Source organism: Myripristis murdjan, chromosome 4, assembly GCF_902150065.1.
Source record: "Myripristis murdjan chromosome 4, fMyrMur1.1, whole genome shotgun sequence".
Lineage (NCBI taxonomy): Eukaryota > Metazoa > Chordata > Actinopteri > Holocentriformes > Holocentridae > Myripristis > Myripristis murdjan.
This window is the reverse complement of record NC_043983.1, coordinates 8684503-8701903: the sequence shown is the minus strand read 5'-3', so window position 1 is coordinate 8701903 and position 17401 is coordinate 8684503. Positions and strand designations below refer to the sequence as shown.

Here is a 17401-nt window from a genome sequence, read left to right as displayed (position 1 = left end):
TAATTTTACCACATTTCAAAGTCATTTTCTTTTGAAAATGACTTGATTGTGGCAGTCACTTAGGGTGTGGACAGGGGGAGAAAGTATAACGTGTATTAATCTACTGCACCTAATGCAAGGAAAACGAAAAACATGTAAAACTGCAGAGGGGCAATCACACCGAGACACATCAGGCGGCACCATCAGTCGGTATCAGGCGAGCCGGCCGCGGCACTGGCCAGCATGAGGCAGCTCACCTGTCAGATCCGGCAGACCTGACCGGGTGGGCGCGGTATCGGACGGTGCCGCGGCCGGCCATCCTGATGCCGACTGATGGTGCCGCGGCATGTGCGGGTCAATACGGTAGTCTAGAAAACTGGAGATTTTTTTTTCTCGTGCGCCCCCAAGAAGATTGCGCCCTGGGCAGTTGCACTGCCCATCGCAGAAACCGTCCCTGCTGCCGAGTCTGCCAGCACAGCGGATGCTGCTGCAACTCTCTCTCTTGTTTGCGCTGCGCTCGCACAGCTGGTTGTCTGTCACTGAAAGTTTAGCCTCCAAATCAGTGATGTAGTCTACGTGATACGCAGGTATACGGCGTATACCTACTAGAAAAGGTCCCGCATTTCCGTATAACCACTTAACCCCCCCCCCCCCCCCCATACGCAGCACCCCCTGGCAAAAAGTAGTTCCCGCGCGCATGAGTCAGAGCATCTCAAGATTGTCTGCTGTTGCATGTTAGTGTAGTTATTCGTTAACTATTATAAGAATCCACATTATTCAAAAGGAAGAAATTAATTTCTTTTATTGGAGACTTGTTAATGTTCCGGCTGTAGCCAACAGCAAGGCCGATCTTCCCCTGCATGACCATGAAAGACATCACAACACGTGATTATTTTGTACTTTTTATTAAAACATTTTCAGTTATTACATATGACAAATATTTCGATTATACTAACATTTTTTTTTCATTATCAAACCATAAAACAGTTTGCCTACCCTAGATTCTGACACCACTGAATCATGACAACGCTTTTACATTAACTTCAGAATGGGGGGAAATAAAAAAAAAAAAAAAATGTTTTTGGGTCATGAAAAATCCAAAATCAAGTGTTCATTATAATCAAATATAATATTTTAGGTAATACTGCAATGACATTTATATGAAGCTAAACAGGGAGTTCTACTGACACCCAGCTATGCATGTTGAACATCATGTTGGCAGTGTCTCTTACAAGTGATTTCCATTTGCTTCACCCCTGCAAAAACGGCGGTTTCCATGAGAAGTTTCATGTCACTGTCAATAAACCCTTAAGTGGTAACATAAACTGACAACTAGCATGGGGAATAAGGCAAGTATCATAATACCATATAGTAATATGGCTAAGAATGCAGAAAACTACATGCTGATTGCATTTTGATGATTTGAGGAGTCACAGAGTGGCAGAGCACTGATATTCCTTTGAGTTTTGTGATAATGGTCTTTAAAATTAGGACAAGCGACAATATCTTCAAATTTCAATTCCTCCAACTCAACCTTCCTGTTGTGTATGGACAATGAATTCTGATATTTACTGTACCTAAAAATAGCTGGTATCACAACTCTAATGAGGGGCTTGCAGCAATGATAGGACTGAAATATTGTGCAACTGTGGCATGGGAACAATCAGTTTGTCTGTTTTTTGGCACAGGTATCCTCCTACTCTAACAGGGAGCGCAGCTTTACTAATGAGCACTACGTAAACAACATCTTGCCATTTTCGTGTGTTGTGTATCCCGCCCTTAGGAATGCCAAGCATACTGCTATTTTCCTCCCTCCGCTGTTTGACCATCTCACGAGGGATTACATTTTACAAAAGGAGTGTGAGACAACAGGGAAAGTTTCCAGAACGAGGATGGGCCTCAGTAGTCATCAGCTGTGAGGGAGAAAGGGAAGAGCGGTTATGCATATCTGCCACTCAGCCTGAGTCCGTGAGGAAGAGGAGCATGCGATCCACTTCGGATACAAGAGGTCAAAAACAAGAGAGGAGGCATCATGCAGGCATGCAGTCAAACCAAGGTGGCCTTACTTTCTATTGTGAGGATGCAGGTGCTGGCTGCCGTGCCTCTGCTGTTGACAGCCTTGCACATGTACTCTCCCTCGTCCTCAGGGAAGGTCTCCGGCAGGTACAGGCAGTATGTCTCTCCTCTCTCTATGTACTGATAGTCCTCACAGTCCTGGAGCATCTCCCCCTCAAACCACCAGGTCACCTCCGGCTTGGGCTCTCCGGTGATCTTCACAGTGAACCGAACCGGCTCTGCGTCCACCACAGACTGGTTCTTAAGGGGCTTCTTAAACCAGGGAGCTCCCGATCTGGCATGGTCCTCCTCATCCTCATACGCTGCGGAGCCATTGATGATACCTCCCTCCTCCTCTTCCTCCTCCTCCTTCTTCTGCAAAGACATGACATGAGGGTGATAGCGACCTTAAGCCAGCGACTCTTGCGCCGGAATGGTCACGCCACACACATCAGCCACACTTTCAGCAACACAACACGAGGAGATATTTACTTTTTGGAGGGCGGCATCAATCTCTTGCTGCTCAAACTGCATCCTCTGCAGCTTCTGCTCCTCTACCCTCCTCCTTTCCTCCTCCTCTCTGGCTTTGGCCATTTGTTCGAACCGGGCTCGCATGTCCACCTTCTGTTTGAACGGTGACTCATCAGCCTTCACTGGGCTCATGTTTACTTCCTCATCCTCCTGAAAAAATACAGGCCTCTCAATATAACCTTCCACTGGTGTAATGTCTGAGTTGTAAGAGTGCAACCACGTTAGTCACATATCACCGCTGCGAAGCTTGATTCTACAACAAACTAAAATTCCAGGGGCCAGATATATAAACGTTACATACACGCAGACACATGCAGATGCTATTTTCTACACAGATATTGGTATTTATAAAAAAGAATGTGCGGTGAGAATGTGCATTCCTTCCCGCAGACCTCACACCACGAGTACACAGAGGTTTGTCTACAGGCTGGTGGAGTAGTGGTAGAAAATAACATGAAAGTAGAATTTCTGCCACATTATTATTGTAACCTTATTATTTCAATATACTAAGTGTCCTTAATATCCAATTTCATTGTGCGTGTATGTTTGTACAAACCTATTTATATTTTAATTATTATATTTATGGGTGAGAACATGTCTGTTGCATTGTGTCACACATAATACAGATAGACTGATGGGTGGATTTATTAGGAGACACACCTGTAATCAATTAAAAGTCATTATGATGAGCGCTATAAATAGGCTGAACTGTGTGTAATGACATGCAGCATTTTCGTCTCTGGTGATGTTAAAGGACCTCGCTCTCCTTTTAGTTGCCATGTCTAAAAACATTAATGAACAGCAACAGGTATTTATACTCAAATGAGCTAACTAGGGGTGTACCCGACTCCATGGGCATTAGGCTTGTGCATGTGTGAACAATTACACAAAGACTGAGGTTTATAAAACAGAAGCATGCGTACACATCGGTTTATAAATCTGCCGAAAAGAATGTGTATGCATATTTCTGGCTTTGTGCGTACACACAGTTTTAGTCATGAATCTACAACGTTTTATGCATCTGGCCCCAGGATTTCAGAAAATAGATTTGTTTTCCAGCTGATGAGCAGGTGATGAGTTCTGAATGTGCCTCACAGGCCCCGAGGTCATAAAAGATGCTCCACACCATGTAAAGCTTCAGTTAAGCTAAACCATGAAAATCAAAGTTACTGAAAATAGAGTGATTGTGTAATTATGCATATTGAGACAGGTTCAGTAATTTCCACAAATCATGCATGCAGACTTCCCTGAGATCCTAATAGTACAAGTCCTTTTTGAAAGAAACAAATGATGACAGGTATTTATACCTCTTGGAACCTCTCAGCTTCTCTCTCTTTGATTTCGTCATCAATGGCCTTCCTCCGTGCCCTCTCCTCCTCGATCTTTTTCTGAATCTCTTCATCGGTCAGCTGTTTGATCTTCTCAAACTTGGACTTGAGGTTCTTGGCCTGGATGGAGCCGGTCCTCTTGAGCTTTGTCAGCTCCTCATACTCTTTGCTCACAGTATCAGAGCTTTCATTCACTTCATCCTATAAAAAAAAGAAACCAGTGTAGTTGGCATAGTTTTGAGGACAGTGTAAATGATGGAAACGAAACTGCAGACCAGAAGGTGCAGAGTGGATTCTCTTATGGCAGCATAGCGCCCCCTGTTGTAATACTGTTGAACATTTGAATTCTGACAACTGCATTTTCAAGACATGTAAAAATATATATATACATATGGTGAGCTTATTATCTTCAAGTCAAAACCTTAAAGAACATGTGAGAAAAATACACAAAATGAAAATGGTCGAAAGATTTAGGATTTGATCTTGCAGACTAACCTCTCCCATCTCTTGTCTGAGTTGTTCAAACTCCTGCTTCTCCTGCTCCATCTTCCTTTTGCGCTCCTCTGCCTTGCATCTCCTCTCAGCTTCTTCCTTCTGCTTCAGCAGCTCCTCAAAGTTGATCTCCAGTTTGCCAGGGCTTAGCGCTTCCTGAGACTCACTCTTCACCATGCCATCCTCCCCCTCATCTGCCACCTGCACACACATTCACATGCAGACGCCTCGGTTAATTGGAGGTGTCTGTTAGTTGGAAGTGAATCCAGTTTTAGGTGCATGTGTCATTATTGTCTAAGCAACTATTGGCTTCGATTTATCATAGAGAAAAGGGAAAATGCCTGAGTGACCAAGCCTAATTATTTCTCCATCAGGCGTCAGTCTGGAGGGAATCATGTGTTTAGTCATATGTGTATGCCTTCCTGAAGAAGCGAAAATACGGAGGAATTGCCTGCTGAGAAGCTGAGGAATTAGCACTCAATTGCAGTATTAAACAGGTTTTTTCAAAGGTTTTGAATTACTGCAACCATAAGAGTAGTGTGCGAGATTAGAGGCAGACATATATGCCCACACACAGACAGATAATGTTGGCATTTACACTTTGAAATTCACATTTTACATCACTTTTCTTTTGGCATTGTTCCTGTCCAAATTTGCACTCCAAAGTACCACAACACGCCTGGAGGAGATCTGTACTCTACTGCCTGTACTCTTCTAGTTAGGGGCTTTGATCAATTTGTTACACAATTATTACAGGACAAAACAATTAGTCAAGTCCACCTACTTATCAACCTTACAGAACACATTAAAAGCAGCATAAAATTAAGCAGGAGCCATTTTGTATTGTTGGACACACATGTAAAAGACAACATTAAAGCAAAATCGGACAGTCACTGCACAGTGGTTGTTTCCTCTCATAACATCAAAAGCAAAATACATTTTAAATGGAAAATATCTTACTTCTCCATCTCCATTTGAAGACTTTTGCTGATCCAGGACAGGGCTCTTTGGAATAATTTGGAAAAGGAAACAGTAGTAGAGGTGTACCATTTGAGCCCACCAGAATAATACACAGTTTGTCAACAAATACCGTTAGGCCACATTCAGTTACAGCTAGCATTTAGATAGTGTCACATGTTAGAATAGGGGTTAGTTTTAAGTAGATCAGACTGGGTTGGTCTATGTTGTCAGATGATGTCAGTGCAAGGCTTACATGCTGCAAGAAATAACAAGCAACTAATAATCAAATTAAACTTAAAGCACAGCTGCAATGAAAACTTTAAAGTAAAGGTATATAGGTATGTTTTTGTTTGGATGTTTAGTTAAATCTATTTATTTCACCCAGGTTAGCCCCTTTGAGAACGAGGATCTTTTGCACAACGATGGGTTGACCAGCACAGCGGCAGCAAATTAAACTGAAGACAAACATCAGCAACATGCTGCAGTTTTGACAGGTTAATCATCAGGCAGATATGCATCTGTTGCACGTGGGTTATGCAGACTTACCATGGTCTTGCGTGCCTCAGCAAAGAGCCTCTTCTCCTCCTCCAGCCTCCTCTTGGCTTCTTCCTCTGCCTTTTTCTGCTCCTCCTCTCTTCTCTGGCGCTCCATCTCCTCAAAGCTGACACACAGCTTGCCTGGCTTACTACCCTCCAGGTTCAGCATGGCCATCAGCACTTCATCGTCCTCCTCTACAAGCTGGGTGAGAACACAAAGCCTAAACTCAGTTTTCATTTAACATCTCTAAATGAGGCTCCCCGTATTCGTGAGCTGAAATTATAGTATATTGACCATGCTTTTCCTGGCTTCGGCAAAGGCTCTTCGCTCCTCCTCCATTCGTTTCTTGGCCTCCTCGCCTGCTTTCTTTTTCTCCCCTTCCACCCTCTGCCTCTCCACTTCCTCAAAGCTCAGCCTCAGCTTTCCAGGGCGGATTTCCTCCCTCTCCTCCTGAGCTTGCAGAGTGTCGTCCTCATCCTCTCCCTGAAAGACAGAAAACACAGTGAATGCTGGGTAACTTGTAAAATGTGCAACTTTCCAAGACCTTCATGGAATAATTGATATGTTTGGATCTTGTTTACCATTTCCAGCTTTGCCTCCTCGAAGGCCTTCTTCTCTTCTAGCAGGCGGCGTTTGGCATCCTCCTCAGCCTGCTTTCTCCTCTGCTCCTGCCTCTCCTTCTCCTGCTCCTCAAAGGACAGCTTTAGCTTCCCGGGTGTCACCTGCTCCTTCTCTACAGGTTTCTCTTCATCATCCTAAAGCCAAGAGTTTGAGGATTCAGTGTTAAACTGTGATCAGTGATCCTTATGTTGACTGTTAAAAACCCAAATGGCATTTCCCCTCAACCTGCCTGCTGAGCGAATGAGCGCCGCTTGGCATCCCTGAAGGAGCGCCTGTGTTCATCGTAACGTCGCTTCTTCTCGTCCTCCGCCTTCTTTTTCAACTCTTCCTCCCTACTCTTCTCCATATCCTCAAAGTTCATCTGGATTTTGCCTGGAGCTCGCGAGGCCTTTGCTGGCACCACCCGCACCAGGATTGTGTCATCTCCCTCCTAGAGGATATATGAAAGATAATGTGAGGTTGTTTAAAGTACTACATGGACTAAGACGTTCATAAAATGAAAATGAACGGTGAAAAAATATAAGATATTGTGAAGTTGTGTGGAGGGTCACAAGGCCTAATTTAATGGTAAAACTCCATTGGAAATAATACAAAGTAGATTTCGTTCCTCTAGGTGGGGTGGCACACTTCAACTGTTCAGTGGTAGAGGTGAAAGCAAATTTAGGTCACACTGCATACCCACAAACACACTTAAGATAAACTGGTATTGTGGGAGGAAGGGAGGGGAGGGGTGTCCTGCTGGCCAAATGGTCACCATTTGCAGTGGGTCAGTGTATGGGTGTCAGTCTAAGATAGGAGAGTCTAATTCAGTCATAGCAAGGAGGAGGTCTGGAGCTAATGAGGTCAGTGAGTGGTGTGGGAAACAGTTGCCAGTCACATGCTGTCTACACCTGGCAGTGTCTGTGCTCCAGGCAGCGCTGTAAGTGTGTCAGCCCAGTTGTTTTCTAAGTCATCGAGTCATTGCTTCCTCAGATTCAAACCGATTGTTTTAGTGTTTTCGTATTGAGACAGTAGCCCGCTCTGCACTCCAAGGGCTACCTTAGCGTCTCTAACACAGTGTCACCTTGTTTAACATACAGCCGGGCTATACTGAGGCAACATGATGAAAAATAATACTAATAATAGGGCAAGCAAGATCATGGTAATGTGAAATAACAGGTGCAAGTAAGTTGTTTCAAGTAGTCTAGTTAATGTAACTGTAGATTTTTAGTGTAACATTATTTTTCTGGATTTTGTTTTTGTTTGAGTCCATACTTATTTTAGACATGCAAGCAATGAATGAGTATGGGAGAACGAGAACGACATATTGTAAGTAATGAGTCAGCTTTGGGCTTCAGCATGAGGGTAAGTGTTGCTGATGATGTTCGTATGATTTGATATGACTGTTGATAAAGATAAACAGTGGCACAAATATTCAAGGATGAATGGGAAACATATGGAGTGAGTTGGTAGGCTTGACAAAATAGCCAATGTAGTCACAGTGTCCTGTTAAAATTGTTTTTCTATGGCTGATAAATATGTACAGCGCTGGTATGACCACTATTACTTAGACTGGTTTTATTGAACGAGACCAGAATTGTAATTTGGTATAATTGCCTATCTGGATCAAGGACAATTACATAAAGTTTAACCATTCCTGAGAACTACGCTGTCCCAAGGTGTATTAGGCCAAAACACTCAGTTTACTTCTCACCATCTGTTTTGTGAAGATGTCTGTTTGGAAACCCTTGATAAAACAACATAACCTGCCATCATCCTTCTAATCACCGCAGCTCCTATAGTCTAAGATTTAATGGGAGCAATTATTAAGCCAAACGGTGCCCGTGCAAGCTGGCCATGAGGCTACAGCAACCCTATGGCTTGTTTTAGGCTTACATTCAACCTAGGCCAACTGTTTGGCTTCCAAATGCCCCTTAAAATAACTCGTCCAAGTGGCAGCTGAGGATTACCTGAATGATCACGGGTACAAGTAAGCCATTCCCTCCAGAAAGCCAGTGGCTAAATAATCTAGACACACTGTCCCATTTCCCATTTGCTGTGGCCCAATACTGTACAAAGGTATCCCCCTCTCACCCACCCCCGACCGCGCTTACATACCTCTGCAGCTTTCTGAGCCAATTCTTTTTTAATCTTTGCTTTTTCCATGCTGTCCTGGGCGGTCCTCTTCCTCCTCTCCTCATCCATCCTCTTCTTTTCCTCCTCTTGTCTTTGTTTCTCCATTTCGGCAAATTTCCCCTTTACACTTCCTGAGGACCAAGAGCAGAACACAGGTTGTTAGTGCTGTTTCTGTTCCTCCAGCCATCCTACCAGGCCGCTCACTGAAAATCTGTCTTCCCTGACCTTCCCATCCCATCAACACATCGTACCTGTGATCTTGGGCACGTACGATTTTTCTACCTTGCTGGGCTTCACCTCTTCTTCCTCATCGCTGGAGGCGAGGAGTTCCTTTATCTGTGGTGGATCAGATGGAGAGTATGGTGAGGTTACGGTTTAGCTGGGATCATCTGCTTTGCCCCTCTGGAGCCATGCTGGTCCCAGCAAGAACAAGGGCCTAATCCCTGCTATTAGCTGGGTCATGTGACCTGCAGGTGTGCTTTTGATTGGTGCATACTGTTGTGGCACAGAGAGGAGGATGAGCGTAGGTGTCCCATCCTGGCGAGCGACAGAACAGCCGCACACAAAGAGGTTGTTCTCTCTGCGCATCATGGATAATCCACTCACATCCCACCGTACTGACACATTTATTCACCACAGTGATTCTAGATTAGAGCTTGGAAAACAGTCAGCTACCAATCAGGTTATTTTCTTCAATGCCCCTAGGAGCATGTTAATTGGGTTAAAATGATCCCATTTGTATATCAAACACAAACCAGAGATTATTATTATATGAAGTAATCCAAATACTTAATTGGTTAACTATATGAAATATTATGTGGGTTGATGCTGGTGTGTAGAAGACAGTGATTTCTCACACAAACTGGCAGCGCTGTCACCTGGTCATGCCTCATCATGCCATGCAGGTCACGGCTGTGGGTTAGTAGGGTTATCTGTCTTTGACCTGCTGCTTCCGGCGGTTCCTCTCTCTCTCCTTGATGTACTGCTCCTTCCTCTTCTGCTGCTCATCTTGGTTCCTCTGCCTGCTGCGCTCCTCCCTGGCCTTCTGCATGGCCTCAAACTTGTTCTTCACGTCCCCCTTCTCCTTGTTTAGTTTGGGGACGTAGCTCTTGGCCACCAGCTTTCTGGATCTGAGGAGTCTCTAAGGTGAAGGAGGAGACACAAGAATGAATGACGTTCTTAGACAGAAGGGGAAGGTCTATGTGAAGGGTTAGAGAATCATTAACATTTAGCACACTCTTCTTTCTACATTCCTGTTTTACCTCTTGCTTTAGCGCCACATCAGAAATATTCTGTGGTGACTCATCTGTGTCTTTTGGAGCATCATCCTCCTTTGGGTCTTGTGCTTTGCCGTTTACGGCCACTGATTTGCCCTGTGTCTCCCGGGCTGTGTCCTCCTCTTTGTGGTCCACACCGTTAACGCGTGCCGTGTCAGTCTCATCGCTGGCTTCATCGTTCACATTAGGAGTCTTTTTGCCATCATCGTGTGATTCCTCCGCACTTTTCTCAATCGCTGAATCACACTCATCATGTTCGTGTTCGTTTGCGACGTCTTCCATGCTCTGAGAGACATCGGCTGTGACCTGTGCCACCTCGGTCATGTTTGCAGCACAATGACAAGTTGACGAACAGGCTCTGTTCAAATGTTACCTGCAAAGCAAAGGAAGGGTATAAATGTCATTAGGTTGTCTTGTTACTTTGAATCCTAAATGTGATTAGTGAAAGTTGTTGTTTTTATGCAGGAACCATATCTGGCAATCAGCTTTATGCACACCAAAATGCAAAAGATATAAATACTTTGACACAATTCATTCATAATTGAATTATAATTTCATTTGATATGACGAAATATCAAACACTTGTCATTTCAGCCTCTTCTCATTCATTTATTTTCCTCAAGCAGCTGGAAGCTTCCATGTCTGGTGGTGGGATTTGTATCCGACAGGCACTTGACTACAGAGTTAAGGGGAAAAGAGGGCTCCTCCACTTCCCAGTATGTTGAGACGGCGCACACTGGAGGTCTGTTGGACTCTAATTATAGCCCACTTGTGTGTCCAGGACATGTGATCATGGCTATTTCTGATAGGTGATAGGCAGTTGGATGGAGCTCAAGTTGGCACCAACATGTCGCCCCACAGACCCTTGACAAAACGGCCAGACTGACAGCAAGACAACTGGACCAATGAGAGCTGTTTGGGCTGTTAGTCAGCCAACACTAAAACTGTTGCTGTTTATCAGTGTTCTGAAATACCTCGTCTATTCAGGTATGAAATTAGTTTAGAAACTCACATCATACAGTGATGTGACCTTGCTCATTTGAGTTTGGTCATTTAAGTGCCATACCACACCAAGGCACCATGGGGTATTCTATTGTAGACTTGTGTATCATGGAACAGCCCGTCTTTCTGACAAAAACTGACACTTACAGCAGTCCAGTTTGAAATTATGTGTGGGCTTGGTCACAACTTTAGTACCTTATCACCAGTCAAGAAACAAGCCCTCACTGTGATATTTCAATCACAAGTGTAGTTCTCCTCATATGTCCAGTCCAGTGAGCTTAAAAAGTCTTCTGAGCAGGTCTTGAAAAGAGTCGATTGTAAGTATATGTTGCTGCAGGTCTAAATTACTTCTCAAGTCTTACATACAGTGGAGCTGGAAGTTCCACATTAATGTTCTTTTCAGTTTCATCAGCAAAAACCTTATAAGCAAGCTCTACAGTCAAATGTAACGGAATTTACTGAAATTACAAAGGATAGAAAAAAAATTAAAAAATAAAATAAAAATAAAATAAAAAATCATTGAATAGGCCAGTGCATCTTGTCTGAGGTTGCTTTGTGATTATTAATACAAGGTACAGTGACAGCAGAATGCCTGAAGCTTAATGATTATTATCATTTTCTTTTCCTGGATCTGTTATCTAAATTGCTTTGCAGGTCCAATAACAAAGATGACTGACAAGAGGGAAGGTCAGAAGACTGAGCACAAGTTGAACATCATGTTGGCTCCATCAGCCACCTGATGGTTTCATAAAGCAGCCTTCAGGTTGAGCTCCAGTTTTTGAATTTGTTCTCTTTTTTCCAGTACACCAAAAACCCTTTTCCTGACTAACTAGGTACAATTAAAACCTGTTTATGAATAGAAAATCATTAGTGACTTGAATGGTATTAAAATGTATATATGAACTAGTGAGTGAGATGCATCACTATTTTAATAAATCTAGACCCAAATGGTGATGAACCTTCTGTATTTGGTTACAGAGAAGCCTCAGAGACAAATAAACCATCATGTGAGTAATGGTTCTCTATCACATCCTTCTTTATGTCATTATAATAACTCCTTATTGATGTCTCTTTAATATTCAGAGACTATTTTAAAGAAAAAAAATACAGCCAGTCATAGCTATTTTTTTTTTTTTAACCTATTTCCTGCAAATACATTAATAGCTTCAACTACCATCGTTAACCCTATGGTCTGGCAAGCAAGGTCCTATTTCTAGCTGCCATTATGTTCTCAGCTGGCACAAAATGTCATGACAGCCTGTGTCAAAAAGTCCTTAAGCAGTCTGGCATTAATGAATCTAGTTATTGTAGCTACCTCTCTGATAGCTGCAGCCTCAACTCAATATGAAAATCAGCAAGTTGCCACGTGTCTGTGGTGTATGACTGATCAAATATTCAATTAGTGATGTGAAATCTGCATTAGGAAGCCGTGACGAAAATAGTGTTTGGAACTGATGAGACTAAGAGAGCAGGTTTTTCCATACATTAGCCTATATTATAAATGTAATACCACAGAGTTTAGCTACGCGTAAATAGAAACAACTGACCTTGTCCACTCTGATGAGTGCACCTATTTTTACACCTGTCGGAAGGATTTACATTGCCACTTAATAATAATTTTAAAAAAAATGTGAGTTTACCTCCTTAGTGTGCTGTCGTCCTTCTTATTTTCAGAAAAAATCCTTTAATGTAGCCTATATCAGAGGCCGGGACTAGAGGTACATGCCAGAGAGCAGCGATCCCAGACGCGTCCACAGCGAGCTCTGTGCGGCGGCTCCAAGACCCACTGGCTGAGGTTACGCGTTGGTGAGCCGTTTCCATAAAAGTACCGTTACTTTCCACCGGATACCGCATTCCGCGCGAGCCAGCGGCGGGTTCAGCTGTTGCCTCACACACGCCGAGTCCCTCTCTGATCATCTGCACCCACAGCTGCAAGTCTCCTGCTCAAAATTCATAGGGAAACGCACTTTTTCCACAGTAAATAGTGTGACCTAAATGCTCATTGGCAACTTTATAGGGACCTTTGTGCACTTATGGTATATTTCATTTAACCCAGTATTTCCTATGGAGATCAATATGTGTGTAATACTCATTAGTGACGTCATTGGCGGGGCCTAATAATATGTTTATGTGCAGCAATTAGCCTTATTAATCTGATTTTATCACTTGCCGAATTCCACATTCACAAATGTAAATTTACAAAAAAAAAAATCTTTTTATTTATGAAGGAAGTGGAACACACACACACACACACACACACACACACACACAAAGCTATCAAAACAATGAATGTATGCAATATTTTCAAGATTTTAATTAATTGTTTTATTTGTTTAATATGTTTTGTTGCTTATAATTTTTTCTTCTCTTTTTCGTTGAGTTTGTTTTGTACTTTTTGTTTTGTTGTGTCAATGCTCCATCTGTCTGTGAGCGATGTTGTTGTCTTCTTTGTATGTTCATGGTTTGAACTAGAGATTTACCAAAACAAAACAACAAAAAAAGACATGTTTACCTGCTGTGGCATCACTACATTGGGTGCTATTTAATCTGTGGTTATGTTGGTACAGTAGCTTTACCTGAATCCTTTGCCTAATCTGTCAGTCATGTTTGTGTTATAATATTGCCGTGGCCCATATCTGTGGCTTATATATCTATGTTGTTTTCATTCAAGTAGCCAGTGATCCATGCCTAATCCATGAAGCTTACATTTACAAATTTACACAGAACAGCCTACCAAGGTAGAAGTGGGTGAGTTTCACCGTCTTCTGCTGTTCAGCAAGACTGCATTCCTGTTGGTCTAAGTCTCATGGAAAATCTTTATATCTAAACTGACACTATCAAAGCTACTTGTTGGCTATTAGAGCTGGGATGCCTGCCTTATCTGCTGACAGGGATACCAACCTGCCTTTTGTTTTTCCTGCGTGAAGTAACCCAGATATCACTGCCACTGTGCTATGCAATGACAGTTAGAACGCATGGCAACTTGTCAAGAGCCACAAGGCTTTATTGTCAACTTGTAAAGAGTCACCTGATCTTATTATAATCATTATCAAGCCATCAAGTCGAGTCATATCACTCACTTGAGGTCATAAGGCAAGGCAAGGCAGTTTTATTTAGGCTGTAAAGCACATTTCATACACAGGGGTAGAGGCAAGGTGCTGTACAGAGAAATTAATACAATGCAATCCAGAGTTAGAACAATTCAATTCAATTAAAAGTCAAAAAAAAAAAAAAAAAAAAAAAAAAAAAAATCAAAGTTAAAACAATACAATGAAAAAAATAGAGATAAAATCTACATAGAAAATAATGAAGAAAATGCATATTGTTGCTGTTATAGTTATTATATTCTTCTTATTATTAAAAGATAAAAGAATAAAAATAACTAAATTAAAAAAGATGTAAAATAATTGTGATAATATAAACCATAAGCTTATATATATATATATATATATATATATATATATATAGTATCCTATCAATAAAGTGTGAGTCTACCTTTAAACTAAGATGAGAAAATGGCTTTGACTTGTAATGAATGTAAATAGAAACCATGATTCAGACACATTTGTCTCCTCTAATGGCTCCATGCACAGCTGCTGACTCACTCAGTGACCAAACCCTCCTCACAGATCACATCAGCTATGGACATGATGTTGGCATCAAAAAATGACCCTTATGAAAAACAAACGTATTTATTCCATTGTAAATTTTGCAAGGCTATGCCACACAAATCACAGCAAATGTCTTCAAGAGCTGGGCTATAGAGGAAGCTGCCTTTGTAACTGATTAATGATGATATTTTAGTATATGCATTGATTGGAAAGCCTCGGCTGGCTTAAGGTAACATGGTCCATGGTAAGAGTAAGAGGTAAGAGTTTGCTCTCACTACATTACAGGTTAAAGGTCACTGTCAGCTGAAACTGAGATTGGAATGTTACATAATTTCAGCGTTCACTTCCAGTGTCCAGAGAGGTGCAAGGCCAGGGGAAGCCCCCAGCGAGAGAGGCTTAAACCCCCGTCTGATACTGGAGCTGAAATCTGAGAGCCACACCAGCATACTTTGTTATTCACTGTGAGAGAGAGAAATGTAGTGAGACAAAGACACAGGGAGCCTTGAATCTCACAGAAACTGGACACAGTGGCTTATGCAGGCATCTTCATGTGCGCAAATGTGATTCCAGTCTTCTTGAAGTTACATTTCAATCGACCTTCCAAGAAAGTACGTCACAAGAACAGGCACGACAGACATGCCACTTTTTTCACCATGTCATTTCACTCACTTCCTCCTCAAGGTTACAGCTTGAGTTGGGGGAGAGTCAGGTCTTTGAACTGTGCTGCCTTCTGGAGTCCAGAGGGCTGCAGGCCATCAGCGACAACAAGGGGACTGCCATAAATAGCTCTACAGCTGTGACAGCTAATCAGCACTGTATGGACAGCTAGCCTGAGTCAGACCGAGCCTCAGTCTCAGCTGCTGCAGCTCAGCCCTTACACCCCTGTGAACATTTCTGAGGTGGTACAGCCCTTATGAAGCCAACACACCCCCGGTGAAGTCCCGGTGAACTGGAACAGCAGGTCAAGTCTGTGTTAGGTGAGGGATACAGGCAGCAACACCTTGAAAAGAACCAGTTAATTAATATCAACAAATATCATCAGTTCTCTGATCAAAAGTTGTTTACGATAATAATACTCACATATTCCAACATGGAGGACACTTTGGACCCAAATCTCCACCAAGTAGCATACCCTAATATTGTTTTCACTAAGTTGCTGAGCCATTGTGTGCACAAAAATGAGAAGGATGTCACCGAGCCGTACAGAATAGCATGCAATTACTGAACACCTGTCTATTAGCTGGACAGCTCTAGTGTGTAAGATGATCTGAAAGCTGTGGGGCTGCAGAGATATTCAGTTAGGGTTGTTCTTGCAGGGTGAACTGAGGTGGCACAAGTGACACACCAGGACCCTCAAAGTACACTCTAGAGGTCTGTGGGTCTTGTTAGATTGAGAAAATTGTAAAAAAAAATTTGTGTCCGTGCAAATCAGTTTATATGTAGAACACACTGATGTGGATGCACATGTATTTTTGGTGAGGTTTACTTTTAAACAGTTACCTCCCCTCTTAAGCTACTCAAGTAAGGACTACAGTTTGCAGTGTGGTCTCTGAGCTCTCAGGGTCCCCAGCTGTGGTTGCTAAGAGCTCAGCTGTCATGTGTGCAGTGGAAAAGCAACCCCACCGCTGAACAGGTGCCATGTACCAGGGTCGGCAGAGCAGGCTGAGCACTCACAACACTGGTCTGGACCATTTTAACCATTTTAACACTGGACAAGAACCTTCTTTAACAGGGTACTCATTGCAGATTACATTAGTTTCATTTAATGCCAGTTAAAGTGAGATAAAATGACACGAATACTATGCACATTTGCAGTTACGCAAAGTGGGGTGGTGGGTCATACTTTGCCCCAGAGGTAAAATGTGATCCAAAATGGCCCAGAGCTGAAAAAGCCCTATTTCCTCCCTTTGCATCGAGTATTCAGACAGCATCATGTCAGTGCTATCAGCTAACAGGCACTGGCTATATTAAGGATCACTGACAAGCAAACTTGGGTCTGCACCCACTGGCTGGTTGAACAGTGGACTTATCAATTACACAGAACTTTTCCATGCCTCGGATCTGGACAGAGACCGGTAGTGATGGTGTACGCAGTGACTTAAAGGAATAATCAACATCACTGGAACATCCACAAATCCAGCATAATCTTTATTAAACTTTCAAATATGCAGCACCAGTCAGCAGTTAATTAAACGGCTATATGCTTTGGTCTCACAAATGTAGAGTATTTAATTGCTCTTCCAATTCACAGATTGAAATCATAAAGAAAGCTGTGTTCTCTGCTAAAGTATTATATTCAGTGAAGATAGTCTTGGTCTAAAATCTCCACCTTATTTTTTCCTTTTGAAAAACCTGCAGGGACCACTAAAGGTTCCTTCCTGCTATTGTCTCTGAAGCTGAAGAGCTGGTACAGACTCACTGGACCTCCCACTGCCCCCTAGTGAAAAGAGATGGAACAATGCCTCTGACGTGTTGCATTACATAGTATAATAACAAAAATACGTGGAATGATAAATCACTAATTATTATAGCTTATATATTTAGAATTTAGTCATTTTGGCTGTTTGTTGAAAGACTAAATGTAGATTTAATTACAATGAATAACTGAAAAATGAACATGATTAGAAAGGAAATACTTCTGGCTGAGCAGCACAGCCATGCCCCTCATCTCCACTGGTAATGCAAGTATTTCCAAAAAACTGGTGAATTTCTTGTAGATATTAATGTGGTTGTCTCAGATTTTTAAAACTATTTTATTTTTTGCTTTTTGTTGTTGCGTATCTGACAATTTTGCTTTTGTTTTCATTGCAGGTTACTATTTTTGTTATTTTCCTTATTTACATTTGGCTTGTTTTTGTCTTTTTGTGTTATCAATATAGTGTGATTTTAATTA

At 42.2% G+C, this 17401-nt stretch overlaps 1 protein-coding gene across 1 annotated transcript; it reads right to left on the bottom strand.

Moving 5' to 3' along the window:
• Positions 1-868: 868 nt before the first annotated feature.
• Positions 869-10234, bottom strand: nexn (nexilin (F actin binding protein)). The gene is made up of 12 exons (XM_030050503.1): positions 9881-10234; positions 9562-9759; positions 8870-8954; positions 8601-8749; positions 6733-6933; positions 6464-6637; positions 6177-6365; positions 5892-6083; positions 4389-4586; positions 3873-4094; positions 2527-2715; positions 869-2409 (listed from the first exon to the last, which is right to left on the bottom strand). Exons 1-12 carry the CDS (start codon positions 10217-10219, stop codon positions 2026-2028), a joined length of 2520 nt encoding a protein of 839 aa, XP_029906363.1. The 5' UTR covers positions 10220-10234; the 3' UTR covers positions 869-2025.
• Positions 10235-17401: the final 7167 nt, after the last annotated feature.